The sequence below is a fragment of the Lactuca virosa genome, chromosome 5 (genome assembly GCF_052849685.1).
Source record: "Lactuca virosa cultivar CGN04683 chromosome 5, Lactuca_virosa_CGN04683_v6, whole genome shotgun sequence".
Taxonomy (NCBI): domain Eukaryota; kingdom Viridiplantae; phylum Streptophyta; class Magnoliopsida; order Asterales; family Asteraceae; genus Lactuca; species Lactuca virosa.
Window position 1 is genome coordinate 272697263 of NC_136430.1, and position 15313 is coordinate 272712575.

The 15313-nt window shown below is 35.6% G+C and overlaps 1 protein-coding gene across 3 annotated transcripts; it reads left to right on the top strand.

The window, feature by feature from the left end:
* Positions 1 to 327: 327 nt before the first annotated feature.
* Positions 328 to 2631, top strand: LOC145115440 (Metal-dependent phosphohydrolase). 3 transcript variants are annotated; one of them, XM_079051735.1, is made up of 9 exons: positions 328 to 457; positions 587 to 689; positions 1132 to 1256; positions 1357 to 1394; positions 1506 to 1616; positions 1779 to 1858; positions 1948 to 1984; positions 2066 to 2107; positions 2439 to 2631. In XM_079051735.1, exons 2-9 carry the CDS (start codon positions 597 to 599, stop codon positions 2507 to 2509), a joined length of 597 nt encoding a protein of 198 aa, XP_078907861.1. In that variant the 5' UTR covers positions 328 to 457; positions 587 to 596; the 3' UTR covers positions 2510 to 2631. The 3 variants fall into 3 exon arrangements, with proteins under 3 accessions (XP_078907861.1, XP_078907859.1, XP_078907860.1); XM_079051733.1 differs by having other exon boundaries at positions 332 to 457; positions 596 to 689; XM_079051734.1 differs by lacking the exon at positions 328 to 457 and having other exon boundaries at positions 464 to 689.
* The last annotated feature ends 12682 nt before the right edge of the window (positions 2632 to 15313 follow it).

A 15313-nucleotide genomic window follows, 5' to 3' on the forward strand; every position in this document is an offset into this window, starting at 1 on the left:
GGTATGATATGTTCATTTATGGGTTTCAAGGTTTTACAGATGGGTTACTAGAGAAGAATATGGAAGGGAAACTGTAATTTAGGGGTGATCATTGCAATATATGGGTAATTATCTTGAATCGGTGATAATACACGCTATCAGAAAGAAAGAGAAAAAATAAAAGACATAAATGCCCTCGTCTGTGATGCGCGTGAGTAACTTAACAAGGCTTTTAGGTGGTTGTTAGGTTGGGGCTTTCAACTACCTCAACTACCTTTGCAAGTTTAAATTTTTTGGACTAGTGCCAAAACAAACCACAAACTACAAGGACTATTTTTGTAGTTTATTTTTTTTATTGAGTCCCAAATAAATTTACTGCTAGATTGGTTAGGGTTATCCAGATGGGGTTGGCCGGTTGGGAGTTAACGCCTTAACGGACCGGTACCGGGAAATATAATCCGTGAACCAAACAACGAAAGTAAGTAACCAGTAAACAAACAAACATGAGCCGGCTCGTTTTCACTACCATTACCACTAAATCCTTCTTAAAATTGCCTCCATCTTCATCTTCCTTTCATTTCAAAATTTTCAAATCTTCTTCCTTTAGGGTTTGCAGGATGGCATCCGACTCATCATCATCATCATCATCATCAGCAGTACCTTCTCCTTCGTCCGCCATCGATTTCTTGTCTCTCTGCCATCGCCTAAAGGTATTATCATATATTCAACTCAAGTGAATGTGAATCGTGTACGAATCGAACCCTGCATTCTCCATTTTCGTTTTCAGATCGATAATCGTGCGAAATCGCGATATGAAGGTGTTTTGTTTGCTTAAACCAGCTTACATCCATATCATCCTTCTCATATTTCCACCGTTTGGTTTATGTCCTTTACGCCTCAATTTACTGTTATTTAGGCAAAGATCATATAAATTCTGTTCTTACTTCTTATACTGTCAACCATAGCTTTGTGGAACCAAACACTGAATACGTTATAATGAAAGATAGGGTTTTGGATTTCTAATTAAACGTTGTCTGCATCAACCGATGGTGATTGATAACCGACGTATATATCAAAAATTTTACGTAGTTCTTCACACTGAAGTTATGAATTTGGTTATTGGTATCTTGATTTGCAATTTGTGCTTTTCAGTCAACCAAAAGGGCAGGATGGGTGAAAAGAGACATTAAGGGCCCTGAATCTATTGCAGATCACATGTACAGGATGGGATTAATGGCTCTCATTGCTTCTGATACTCCTGGAGTCAACAGGGACAAGTTAGTTTTTCTCTTGTTAGATGAATAATGAATCTTAACATCATGCATTGCTTGAAATCATGCTATGGCTAATTCTAATCTTATTGCTTTCATCTTCCAGGTGTATAAAAATGGCAATTGTGCATGATATTGCAGAAGGTACTATATATTATCCCAAAATCTATTTACATTGTCTTCTTTATTGCTTCAATTTTCAGTAACTTATACCCTTCAGATTCTTTTCTCTTACTTTCTCTGTTACTTTGATAGCCATTGTTGGTGACATCACTCCATCAGATGGAATCCCAAAGCTTGAAAAGAGTAGGAGGGAGAAAGAAGCATTAGACCAAATGTGCAAACTTCTTGGTGGAGGCCCACGAGGTTCATTATAGCATTTTCTTTTCATTTCTTCTTATTATAAATACAAAGCAAATTTTACTGTTATAATTGAGTAGATTCTTCATTCTTCAAACTACAATGCTGCAATAAGAATATAAATTAAAGTACAATACTTTAATTATTAGATTTCTTTTTATATTACAGCTGAGGAGATACATGAGTTATGGATGGAATATGAAGAAAATTCCACAAATGAAGCTAAAGTTGTTAAGGACTTTGATAAGGTATTTATTTTATTTTTTTATTTTGTTGTGTGTGTATTATTATTATTAATATTATTATATTAACTGATTTTGGTTTTTTATGGATTCAGATTGAGATGATACTTCAAGCTCTGGAATATGAAAAGGGTAAGTTTTTCTGGATGAGGGTGTTTTTGGTAATATTTGAAATAATATCGCAGAGGTGATTAAGTTTTATTTTTTATGCAGAACAAGATAAAGATTTGGAAGAATTTTTTCAGTCTACAGCAGGTAAGTGACTTTTCATTATCTTTATTATAAATTACTGATATTATATTAATATATTCTCTATAACTAAATTACAAGATTTGAATTACTGGGATATAATTATATCATGAAATCCTTCTCTTTATTTTGCAAATTAAAAGAAGGAAAAATAAATGAGATCAAGTTTATTAAAAGTTAGTATTTAATAGGGAAAGTCTCATATTGATAAGGCAATGTATACACATAGACTGTTTCTTTTTTGGACCGAATGAACGAATGAGAGTAAATGACCATTTTACCCTTCATCAAGTCAAAAATTACCTAGAAGAATGATTTATTTATTTATTGCATGCAGGCAAGTTTCAGACTGATCTTGGTAAAGCTTGGGCTTCAGAGATAGCATCAAGAAGGAAAAAACAAGACTAGATTTTTCACAATTCTTTTTTGTTGTTTTTTTTTTAATGGATTCAAATTATCAAGATTTTGGTTTAAAAAATGTCTTCTTTTTGAACTGAAATAAATAAAAGACACTTTGATAGGAACCAAAATATTTAGACCTAGAGAATATTGGTAGGTTGACATGATTCATTGTTAGTAATTTTCAACTTAACTAAGTTTACTATTTTGGGACCAAAGTAATTTTCCCCAAATATAAACTTTGAATATTTTTGGGAAACTTTAGCCAATGATTTTTCTTAAGCATGATTTCAAATAGGTCCTAACGAGGGGTGTTATAATTTGGTATTAGAGTATTTGTTTAAGTGAACTAGGTATTAGGATGAGTGCTTTGACTTAAACTATGATTGCTCTAGAGAATGCTTATAAGTATCATAGTTGTCTTTTTTTCTTTAAGTGAAGTGAGATTAATGTGCTTAGGTCTCTAGATGTTTAATTATTTTCTTATATCTAACATGTGGATGTCTCTAGATATTTAATTATTTTCTTATGGAAACTAATGTTTGAGGGGAAATCCATCCAGTCATACATGGTAGTTTCGGTTTATGCTTAGGTGGCACTAGCAAGTTAAGAAGAAAATATGATTTGACAAATTCAAAGAAACATCAACATACAAAAGGAGGTGCATTCTACCATGCCATCATTTGAAGAATTCAAGGCCTTCAATTGGGTCACTTCTTGCCAAATGAGAAGGAAGAATAGTTGGAGAACCAGAAAATATGATAGTAGATAGTACGAGAGACGAGGAAACTAAGGGAAAATGGAATTTAGGACATAAGATGATGATTCCAATGATGAGACTAGAACTACAACAATCGAATGGAACTACAATAACTTTGAAATACATTACTCACGGTAACATGGTACATTGGAATGAGTAAAATAGTTACATGATCTATGTATTATTGACAAAATGAATATAATCTTATGAATGCAATCATGTAAGGTCACCCAAAGGGTCAAATGGGGTGTGACAACCCACCATAAGAACATTCTAATGGTGGAATCGTTTCAAGGGAGTAGTTGATAGACACGACACAAGCATATTATCATGAAATGGTTTTGGAGAAGATCTCAAGAACAATTTGGTGAAAATAGGAAAATCGTACAATAGAAAACGACATCCCCATGTTGGGACAATAAACAAAGAATATAAGATTTTACTAATAGCAGGAATGAAGGAAGGTGGAACAACTATTTTTAGTTACGAGAGTATTTACTCGAGAATAAGTTTACGGTCTACTTTGTTCCAATTTTTTGAGTGGGACAATAGGTTGCATTATTTGTAGTCTGACATCGGTTTCGACTCCGATGTTAAAATAAATGCACCGATGACATGTTACTTCTATGGTGTGTTATAAAGGGACCTTAAACTTTTTTTTATCACTACTCACATGACGTATATAAGTCGGTTCCTAACATCTTGTTTTTGAAGATTCAGAACATCCAACTATAGTTGTAAAAGGAACGAATGAACATGAACACTATATTGTTCATGCTTGTTCGTTTAAGTTAACCGAACAAACGAACAATTTTTATTTTTTCGTGTTTGTTCTTTTAACAAATTATTGTATTCATTGTCAATTGTTTAACAAATTAATGTGTTCATGTTCGTTCGTTAATATGTTAATCGAACTAACATAAGAGAGCATAAACGAATGAAGATAAATAAATACAAGTAAACATATATAACATAAACGAACATATATAAAAAATAATTTTAAACTAATTACATTTAGTGGTGCCATATGTTGATTACACTTAGTGGTGCCATATGTTGATTAAACTAATTTTAAAAACTCCACGTTTACACAACGATGATGTCCCTTCCATGTATAACTTAGAAGTAATTATTATATATATATATATATATATATATATATATATATATATACTACTTTAAAATATATATATAATTGTGGATCACATAACTTTTAAGACCAATGTCTTAAAAACAAAGAGAAAAAATATGGGCCATTGAATTAATTTTTGATGGTGTAGATTAAAAATTTGGTGTCCATATGGATAAGTATTAACCAATCAAAAATTAATAAACAAGAGGAAGGCTTAAAGCCCGTTTGATTGTAATGGACATATTGATTTATTGGAGCCTAGACTTTAAATGGATCGCTGACATGTATCTCAGCACTATAAAACCAGACAAAATCATAATATTAAACTCTGTCATTTTCTCTCAGAGTTCTGTTCATATCATTGTATCTCGGAAAAGCCATTAGCACCTCTTTCTTACTTAAGAGCATTTCCAACCGACTCCCATTCTCCATTATTTCCCTCATTCTTCTCCAATCCTACCCAATTTATTCCCCAATTTTGGGGGAAATGAAAAATATAACACCAAATATGGTGTTATACTATTCATTTATCGCAAAATGGGGATGAAATTTGACTTATCGGTTTTAGTCCATCTTTTTATATATTTATACATTTCTAGTTTATTTTTATCTATTAATTATAATTTAAATGTAATATTTAATATTTATAATATTGTGTTATATATTAAATTATATTAATTACTTATAAATATAAAGTTTTTTTTTGTTTATCAAATCCATATAAAAAATTAAATACATACTGAAATTTTAAAACACGATAACGCATTTTACAAAAGCTTATAATTAAGTGTTCTGAATATAATCTTATTTATTTAATATTATTGTAATGAAAAAAATATAGATTATATATTTGTTAAAATCAAATTAATAGAAGGGGTGTTTGACAATCTATATAAGTTGGAAGAATAAAATATACTAAGAATATGTTTTTTGGGGATAAAAATGGGATAAAAAATGGAGTAAGGTTGGAGATGAAACACTATTACCCCATTTTTTACTCCATTTTTAGGGGAAAAATGAAAGTGGGTTGGAGATGGTCTAAACCATAATCTCTACCACCACTAATCTCCACCAGGCGCCACCGCCAACACAGCGTCATCAATTTGCCTCTATACCCAACTAATATGCATAAAGAAACTCATATAATGCAATCTTACATCTTACACAATCTCACACCGCCTCTTTTTCTCTAAAAACGTCAATCTCCATCCAACACCTACCACCGCCAACTCCACCACTACATCTGCTCTTCCTCTACTTCCTCTACTGAAGTTTCTTTTAACACCATAATGTGCCTTAATAGATCTTAGGTTATTCCTAGATCTAAACACCGCCGATGTTGTTGATCATCGCCACTGACGAACAACCTCACATCATTTAGATCTGAAAATCGTTTTTTTGTGAATATTTGATGCTTATCGAAAGTTTATCTGATTTCTGAGATCCTTTCTCTATTTATTTCTTATTTGCAGATCAAGAAATGTATAGTAGAACTTTTATAAAATATAATGTATTTAGTTTACAATCCCTTTGTTAGTTTTTAGATCTTTGGTTATTCCTTGTACTTATACTAGCTTACTTTTTTTTATATTTGTTTGTGTGTTTCAGTATCCATCACTTTTCATCATTAGTGTTTTTGTTTATGTTTTCAAAGAAAATGGTGTGAATGGATCTGGTTGGCGTTTGGTATATTAATATACTAGTCGAATCCCCGCGCGTTGCGCGTTAATATAATTAATTAGTTAAAATAATAACATTTAACAAATTGTGATTTAATATTTATATATGTAAAACCAACGTCAATAGCAAAACAAACTCTATAGTTAACATATTAATTTTATTAATTTTAATAAATTTATATCATTAGTAATTTCCACTATTAATTCATGATTTTATAGACCGTTTTATGTTGTGTAAATTATATATCAAATATATATTGATTTATATGTATAAAATAACAAAGTAGTATGAAAAAATAAATACTACAACTTTTGATGATTTTATAGAACATTTTAAGTTGTGGAAATTATATATAAAACGTATGCCGATTTGTATATGAAACAAATAACAAATAATATGAAAAACATTATAGTTTTTATTAAAATAAAAACACTACAACATTCAAAATGAATATTTAGAAATTAACATACATTTGATATATAGAAACATTGTTATAAAAAATTTGCGTTGAAATAACCATTGATACGATAAAACTTATTTTTTTTAACTTTCATTTTGAATCACAAATCTTTTCAAACATATGATTTTTAATCAAAACTTACTTACATACTACTAATATAGCTACAATGTGTATAATAAATAAGTGGAAAATAAAAAAGCATCGTACATTAATAACCATAAATTTAAAAAACTTTAGAATGTAGTGGAAAATATAAAGGTAAATTACATTAAATTTGAAATCATAATTACATTTAAATAAAAAACTATTGAATTGTAGTGGGAGTTGTAAACTCTTGATTTGTGCACAATAATTTAATATAAATATTAACAATTATATGTTATATAAACAATATTATAAGTAGAAAAAACATCATAAATGGTCTATGTGGTTTCCCAAAATCCGAAGTTTAGTCCCCGTGGTTTAGAAACGTCATAGCTGGTCCTGCGCTTTCAAAACTTTTGACGATTGGTCCTTATTGCTAACTCCGTTAAGTTTTATCCGTTAACTAAATGACATTTTCGTCATTTCACTACCACATGGACCATTTATGATGTTTTCTCTTATTATTGTTATTTTTAAATTAAATCTAATTATTTAATTTAATATATAAAAGGTGTCTCTCTCTCTCTCTCTCTCTCTCTCTTGTAAACAGTAAAGACACACCTTTGTCTTCCTCCCTCACCTCCAAAAACTTTGAACCCCATCTCTATTACGACCGGAAGCTGCCATCACGACCTTCCGCCACCACCACCATCAGATGCCACCGACCAAGGTAACTGATTTCCTGCCCCTACCCCGATCAAAACCCACAGATCCACCGACATCCCTTCCTATCAGGAAACTCTAAAATAGATTTGTGGAAATGAACCCTTACACCTCCATTTTTTTCCGGCAACACCATAACCACCACCGATTATCACCTCCTGTTACACCCCCAAACCAGAACGGCAGAAATGTTTGGGGGCAGATGGAGTGACTTCATGTACAATATCATAACAATTGAATAGTAATGAAACATAGCAACACAAACATTCATACATTGAGATTTCAAGTATTACATTGTTTACAAAACTCTGTTGTTCAAAAATTGAATACAAATAACTGAAAAGTAGGAAAAAACACGAGACGACGACATCGTCCCTCAAGAAGGGTTGAGTACCTGTCTACTGGTTTTCCTGAGAATACAAGTGATTTTGAAAAGTGTCAACAATTAAGTTGGTGAGTTCATAAACATTTTTGCATAAAAAGGGTTTGTAACTGTTTCGCGAAAGATGGTTTCGTATATTTCCAGAAAATCCGACATTTTCTTTAATATGAACTGAAGTTGTAAGTAAATCCTTTGTATATTTTCCTTCTAAAGTAATAACGTATATTTCCAGAAAATCTGATATTTTCTTTAATATGAACTGAAATTGAAAGTAATTCATTTGTATCTTTTCCTTGTAAAGTAATAATGTATATTTCCAGAAAAATGCAGTATTTTCTTAAAGGTGAACTGTGGTCTTAAACCCTAAGACCACGATGGAAGTGAATATCGTACAGAAAATAGTATATATAGTTTCATTTCTTTCAATAAAACTAATGAAGTATAAGCTTCTTGTAAACCAAATAGTTTCACTAATATCTATGTGAGTTCTTGTAACACCCTTAAAATTCATGCCAAATTTAAACTTTTTAAACATTCAAAATACCCAATGTTATTAAAAAAAAGTTTTCCAAAATAGTTTATTATCAGAGTATCCCAGAAACATCATAAAAGTGAGGAGCGGTACGATCACGCCTTTGCCTTGCCACGATCTCCTGATGTACCTGAAACAATAAACTGAAACTGTAAGCCCGAAAGCTTAGTGAGTTACCCCCAAAATACCAACCTCACATAACCATAATCATATCATATCAACAAATACAAAACAGCCATGCATCTCGAGTCTACAGTGTGACTGGTCCGTCCGCACCGGGCCTTCAGTCCACCTGGTCAACTCTCTGAGTCTACAGTCTGACTGGACCGCCCGCACCGGGCCTTCAGTCTATCTGGTCCACTCTCCGAGCCTCGGCACGTCTGGACCGCCCTCTCGGGGCCTTCAGCTTATCCGGACCGCTCGCCGGGCCTTCGGCCTGACTAAGTGCCCTCCCGGGTCTGCAGTCTATCCGGTCCGCCCTGGGTATGTTGGCCTTCAGCACGAAGCAGGACCCGCCTCAACCCAACCCAACCCAGTCAAAACAATCATGTGGACATATAACAGATAATCACATAACGGTCTATAGACAAACAAACCGATCTAACAGATCACATAGCATAACAACATCCTATAACCAGGATACCGACCTAACCGGTCACTAACATAGCATCATCCTATATACCAGGATACCGACCTACCAGGTCACTAAACACAATGCCGTCCTAACTACCAGGACGCAGATCTAACAGTTCAATAAACATAACATGCAATATACCCGGATACAATTCCGATAAAGGGTCGGCCTTGGTGCCGTAGACCCTGTCGATATAGTGATGATAACTCACCTTGAAACTGCCGAACCGAACCATGAAAACACTGACCCGAAGCACTGCTCCAAACTCCCATACCTGATGCCATCAATGGACCATGACATAAATATCCAAAATACCATAACACCCCTGAAGGTCAAACAGGTCAAAGTCAAAGTCCTGGCCAAAGTCAACCTTCCTGATTGACTCTACTCGCCGAGTCAACCCGTCGACTCGCCGAGTTCTCAAACTCAGAAAACTCTCATAGCACGACTCAACTCGCCGAGTCACCCCAAGACTCGTCGAGTCCAACGATCTCTGAGTCCCATCCTGTCCAACTCACTGAGTCGCCAACCGACTCACTAATCCGAGGCTTTAAGAGCTACGATTGCCAGTTAGGTTTTAAAGTCATACTCAATAATAGTTTTAGACTTATCCGAGTAGGAGACTGTTGGATTAGTGTCTAAGTCCATAACTATATTTGGTATGTACTTGACCCGACTCGGCATGGTCCATTTGGGTTGCACTTCACCGACACAATTTATATGGATAGTCTTTTGAGAATAGTATATTTATGATTTATATTAATATATTATAAGTTCTAATATATTAATATGGAATCATATTATTTAATTAGTATTGATCAAGAATTAATTTAGAATTAATTAAGTGATCAAAAGGAACTAATTAAATATGGACTCTTATATATATATATATATATATATATATATATATATATATATATATATATATATATATATAGAATGGGCCAAGTTCATTTAGGTTGGGCTAAACTATCACGGATAGTCCATGGAGTTTTAACCCATGGATCCTATGAAATGAAAGGTCATGGGTATTAGGGTTTACATGGATGTAACCCTAATCCTCCATACTATATAAAGAGGCCTTTGGCACTAGAAATGGCACTAGTGTGTGAGGACATAAGAGTGGGCCAATTTTAGTGTGCATACATATTCTCTCAATTTCTTCCAAGGTGTTTTGGTGATTTGTGATTCCACTTGAGGCTTCCACACTATTGGGGGTAAGCTCTTAAAGCTTGAAGACATCAAGCTACATCAAAAGGTATGTCATCTAACTAGAACTTTGTAGTATAGGTGCTTCATAATATGCTAGTTAGGATGAAACCTTGGAATATTTAATATTTGCATGTATAATAGTGAAAACATAGATCCAAGGTTTATAGGGTTGCATGTACACCATAGGAGTGTTAGAATGCTCAAAACCCAACATAAATAACTCCAGTAATGATGTCAATTTCATATAAGGAAAACCCTAGGCTAACAGGCATCATGTAATCATGCAATTCTATCATGCAATTCCTGAAGATCCCTAGCCTAGTACTAGCATGTTGTTCTAACATATCACAATATCAAATAACCGTATGGTATTTTGGGGTCTACTTACTGGGTCCGGCTGATCGTACACTTCGCATCCTCCTTTACTTATTTTGAAAACCATTTAAAATCATTTTAAAAATCTTTCCTTGATTTGAGACTGGATTCACACGAGTGTTCCTCCAATTCACTCAAACCAAGGCTCTGATACCAACTTGTAACACCCTTAAAATTCATGCCAAATTTAAACTTTTTAAACATTCAAAATACCCAATGTTATTACAAAAAGGTTTTCCAAAATAGTTTATTATTAGAGTATCCCAGAAACAACATCATAAAAGTGAGGAGCGGTACGATCACGCCTTTGCCTTGCCACGATCTCCTGATGTACCTGAAACAATAAACTGAAACTGTAAGCCCGAAAGCTTAGTGAGTTACCCCCAAAATACCAACCTCACATAACCATAATCATATCATATCAACAAATACCGAACAGCCATGCATCTCGAGTCTACAGTGTGACTGGTCCGTCCGCACCGGGCCTCCAGTCCACCTGGTCCACTCTCTGAGTCTACAGTCTGACTGGACCGCCCGCACCGGGCCTTCAATCTATCTGGTCCACTCTCCGAGCCTCGGCACGTCTAGACCGCCCTCTCGGGGCCTTCAGCCTATCCGGACCGCTCGCCGGGCCTTCGGCCTGACTAAGTGCCCTCCCGGGTCTGCAGTCTATCCGGTCCGCCCTAGGTATGTTGGCCTACAGCACGAAGCAGGACCCGCCTCAACCCAACCCAACCCAGTCAAAACAACCATGTGGACATATAACAAATAATCACATAACGGTCTGTAGACGAACAAACCGATCTAAAGATCACATAGCATAGCAACATCCTATAACCAGGATACCGACCTAACCGGTCACTAACATAGCATCATCCTATATACCAGGATACCGACCTACCAGGTCACTAAACACAATGCCGTCCTAACTACCAGGACGCAGATCTAACAGTTCAATAAACATAACATGCAATATACCCGGATACAATTCCGATAAAGGGCCGGCCTTGGTGCCGTAGACCCTGTCGATATAGTGAGGATAACTCACCTTGCAACTGCCGAACCGAACCACGAAAACACTAACCCGAAACACTGCTCCAAACTCCAACACCTGATGCCATCAATGGACCATGACATAAATATCCAAAATACCATAATACCCCTGAAGGTCAAACAGGTCAAAGTCAAAGTCCTGGCCAAAGTCAACCTTCCTGATTGACTCTACTCGCCGAGTCAACCCGTCGACTCGCCGAGTTCTCAAACTCAGAAAACTCTCATAGCACGACTCAACTCGCCGAGTCACCCCAAGACTCGTCGAGTCCAACGATCTCTGAGTCCCATCCTGTCTAACTCACTGAGTCGCCAACCGACTCACTAATCCGAGGCTTTAACCAAAAAGAGGATGGGGTCCTGCGACCTGACTCACCGAGTCCAAGAACAGACTCGCCGAGTCTACGACAATCTTCAATAGACTCGCCGAGTTTTTCTTCCAACTCGTCGAGGCCATGCCCATCTTCATATGACTCGCCGAGTCCACCCATGTGACTCGCCGAGTCCCTTCAGTCCTTAATCCATACAGAGGCTTTTCGAGCCATGCAGGGGCTCCAAACTGTAGATCCACTCTTCTAGGGCATAACTCCCACGTAAAGTTGCAAACTTTACGTGAAACCAAGGAGTTAAAGGTCCAAATCACTCTAGGGCTAGGGTTTAAGACAAAGGGGCTTCACCAACAACTCATTGACTGATGCTTTATGACATTCTAGATCAACACAAGTCTAGATCTGGAGTAGCAACCTTAGATCTAAACTCCAAACCCGAAATAGATCTCAATCATACCAAAATGGCCCCAAATCTCATTCAAGAATAGATCTAGAAGCAACAAAGGCAAGGTAACAGCTTATTACCTCCAAGATGTGCCCAAACTGCAGTAGATTCTAGATCTACACCACTCTCTTGATGCAAGCCCTTTTGATCTTCAAGTTTCTTCCACTAGAAACAACTTCCAAAGCTTCAATCTCCCTCCAAAGGCCTCACACACACGAGCTTAGGGTTTTCTGGTTCTCAAGGGCAATAAGGAGGCTGGGAGAAGGACATAAAGTCCTTTAAATAGGGTGCAACCCCCGAGATTAGGGTTTTTCTCATTCCGGCACCAACTCGTCGAGTCCAGCTTCCAACTCGGCGAGTTGGTCACTTAATTCGCGACCCAAGACCCGCTCCGACTCGGCGAGTAAGCATACCTACTCGTCGAGTCCCTTCTTCAAAATTACACTTTAAACCCTTAAATCATACTTCTGAAATTTGGGATGTTACAGTTCTTATAACCATGCTAATATGACTGATATGCCTGAAACAATGTTCTTCAGGCGTCGGAGTCGGTAAGACATTTGTCACCCTAGACTTGCCGGTCTCATTGTAGCGAACAACTGAGGTGTGGGGTTGTCAATCCCGTATAGATCTATATACAATGGTCTCGCTCTCCCTCCAGGAGACTCTGGTTATAACGCAGGACTTAAGGTATACGCTAGGTAGGTACGGTGAAGGAAAGTCTCACAAGAGCATTAACATATTTACGTGAACTACGACTCCCTTTTACTTGCAAAATAAGATAATTATGCCTTTAAATAATTATATGTATCTTTGAAAAGTGTGGTTTGTGACTTCCAAACTATACCGATTATAGTTTATCTTGTTGGTTTGAAACTATTTATATAATCTTTTATATAAATATAAAGGTGTATTCCAACATGAAAATATGAAATCAAAACATAGTATTTTGGTGTTAAAACCCACTAGATTAGTAAATGACTATAATGTACCCTTTTTTCTTTGCTAGTAAAGCTATATTTTAATAAAAGTTCCCAAAAGCCATGTAGTTTTACTAATCCTAACTTTTCTTATGATGTTATAGCATATATTATGTTTGTTTTAGCTATATGTAAATCACAAATATTTATACCAAAGACCAATATAAATCATAACTTAAGTAAATAATATTTTATCTTTAACATAAGATGAAAACATGTAATTATTTGTGGGATAAACAAAGTTTTACTTGTATTCCCCCGCCCCCTAAAACGTGGAAAAAGCTTGAAAATATGGGGGTATGAACTCACCTTGGTTTGGTTTGGTTTGGTGGATGAAGTGAAGATTTCAAGCCTAAAATACTTGAAGTGTTTGATGAACTCTTTGAAGCTTATGTTACCCTAAGGATGTTAACACATAATATTATGTGTAAATAGGATGAAATCACATAATAAGGTGTAGGATTACTAGTAAATCTCAAAAATACTTACCAAGATTTAGGGATGATACTTGAAGAAATAAACTTAAAGCTTGAAGTTTGAATTCTTGAGAGTAATTGAAATTTCACAGTAAGTGGAGATAGAATTGTGGTTTGTGAGGGAAAAGGGTTTTCGTTCATAATAAAAGAATGGAGGCGATATGATGTGTGCTTGGTTACCTGGAGGTTAATGCTTGGATATTTGGTGGTTACTACATGGTTTACTGGGATTACATTGGAATTAGGAGCGCTATCATATCTCAAAGTCAACTACTCTTGTCTTTTTCCTTCCCTTGGCCGCAAACCCCTTAAAATATCTTAATATGAAGTTGTTTTCAGTTTAGGGGTGGTCCACTAAGGGTGTTCAGGACCAACATTGATCCATTAAGATAGTTTTCGGTCCTAAGTCTTTTCCCTTAGTGTTTTCGGCCATAGTGCTTTATGTGCATTGAGATTTCAGTCCTAGGCTCATCCTAGGGTGTGTTTTCGGTCCCAGTAGTATCCTTGATTTAGATTTCGGTCCTAGTTTGTCTTCATAAAGTGTTTTCGGCCATAGTGGAGTTCTAGGCCATAATTCATAAAGGTAATGTTTAATGTGTGCTATCTTGTTGCCTTGTCAGTGTGCATTCAATCATGGTTCCACAAAGCTTGATACACATATTTATATCCATATATGTTAGCTTATAAGTCATTATACTTATGGCTTTCAAATGTTCTAAGGTGGGTGTGATACTAGGCTATATACTAATAAACAATATTTTAAATCCATGATTCCTATTCCAACTTATTTGTCTAGTTTTGCCTTAATAAACTTGTTTACTTTCAAGAGTTTATCTTATATATGATTTCCAAAGTGTATACATCCATATACATGCACTTATACCCTTTTGGGTTTCAAGGTTTTTATTGTAATAGGGTTACAATTTAGACCTTGCTTGATCCAATTCTTTCGGGTTGTCACACCTCCCGTCTATTTCCTCCCTATTTAGCCTCTCCCGTGTTCTCCATCTCATCCCCAACCGCATGTAGTTTTTCCAATGGTTGTTTCTTTCCCACGACCGATGGTTGTTGAACCTCCGCGAGGATCATCATCACCGGACCTTGAAACCCATAACTTCTCACTGAATATGAAATCCATCATCACCACCCACCTACCCCTCTCTCTTTCATCCCATACGAATATACGAACATACCCAACTTCTTCCTTCTTCCTGTAGAAAATCAAACATATGAGCATATACACTCTCTCAAAATTAAACCCTCTGCAAATCTATGATCTATGATATAACATATAGAGGAAGAAGAAGAAACTTGGGTTCTTGAACCCATTGAAAATCCCCATAAAAAAGACCCAAAACACCATTCCCTTATTAAAAATCCCCATACCTTCTTCTTTGATTATGATTTCAACTTTCCTCCATGTTTTGAAACGACTACGATACCTAGTTATAGTAAAATCGTTACTCACTTGATCAATCATCCAAGTGTGCGTGAAGATCTTTATGCTAAAGGATTTGGGCCAGTTTCTCATTTTTTTCACTCTGAATCGATCACGTGTG

Bases quoted from the DNA above. Each gene is read 5' to 3' on its own strand.
- LOC145115440 (XM_079051734.1), top strand. From the start codon at position 483: ATGAGCCGGCTCGTTTTCACTACCATTACCACTAAATCCTTCTTAAAA. The intron at 1,859-1,947 runs GTATTTATTTTA...TTATGGATTCAG, and splicing joins TTGTTAAGGACTTTGATAAG to ATTGAGATGATACTTCAAGC. The intron at 1,985-2,065 runs GTAAGTTTTTCT...TTTTTTATGCAG, and splicing joins AGCTCTGGAATATGAAAAGG to AACAAGATAAAGATTTGGAA.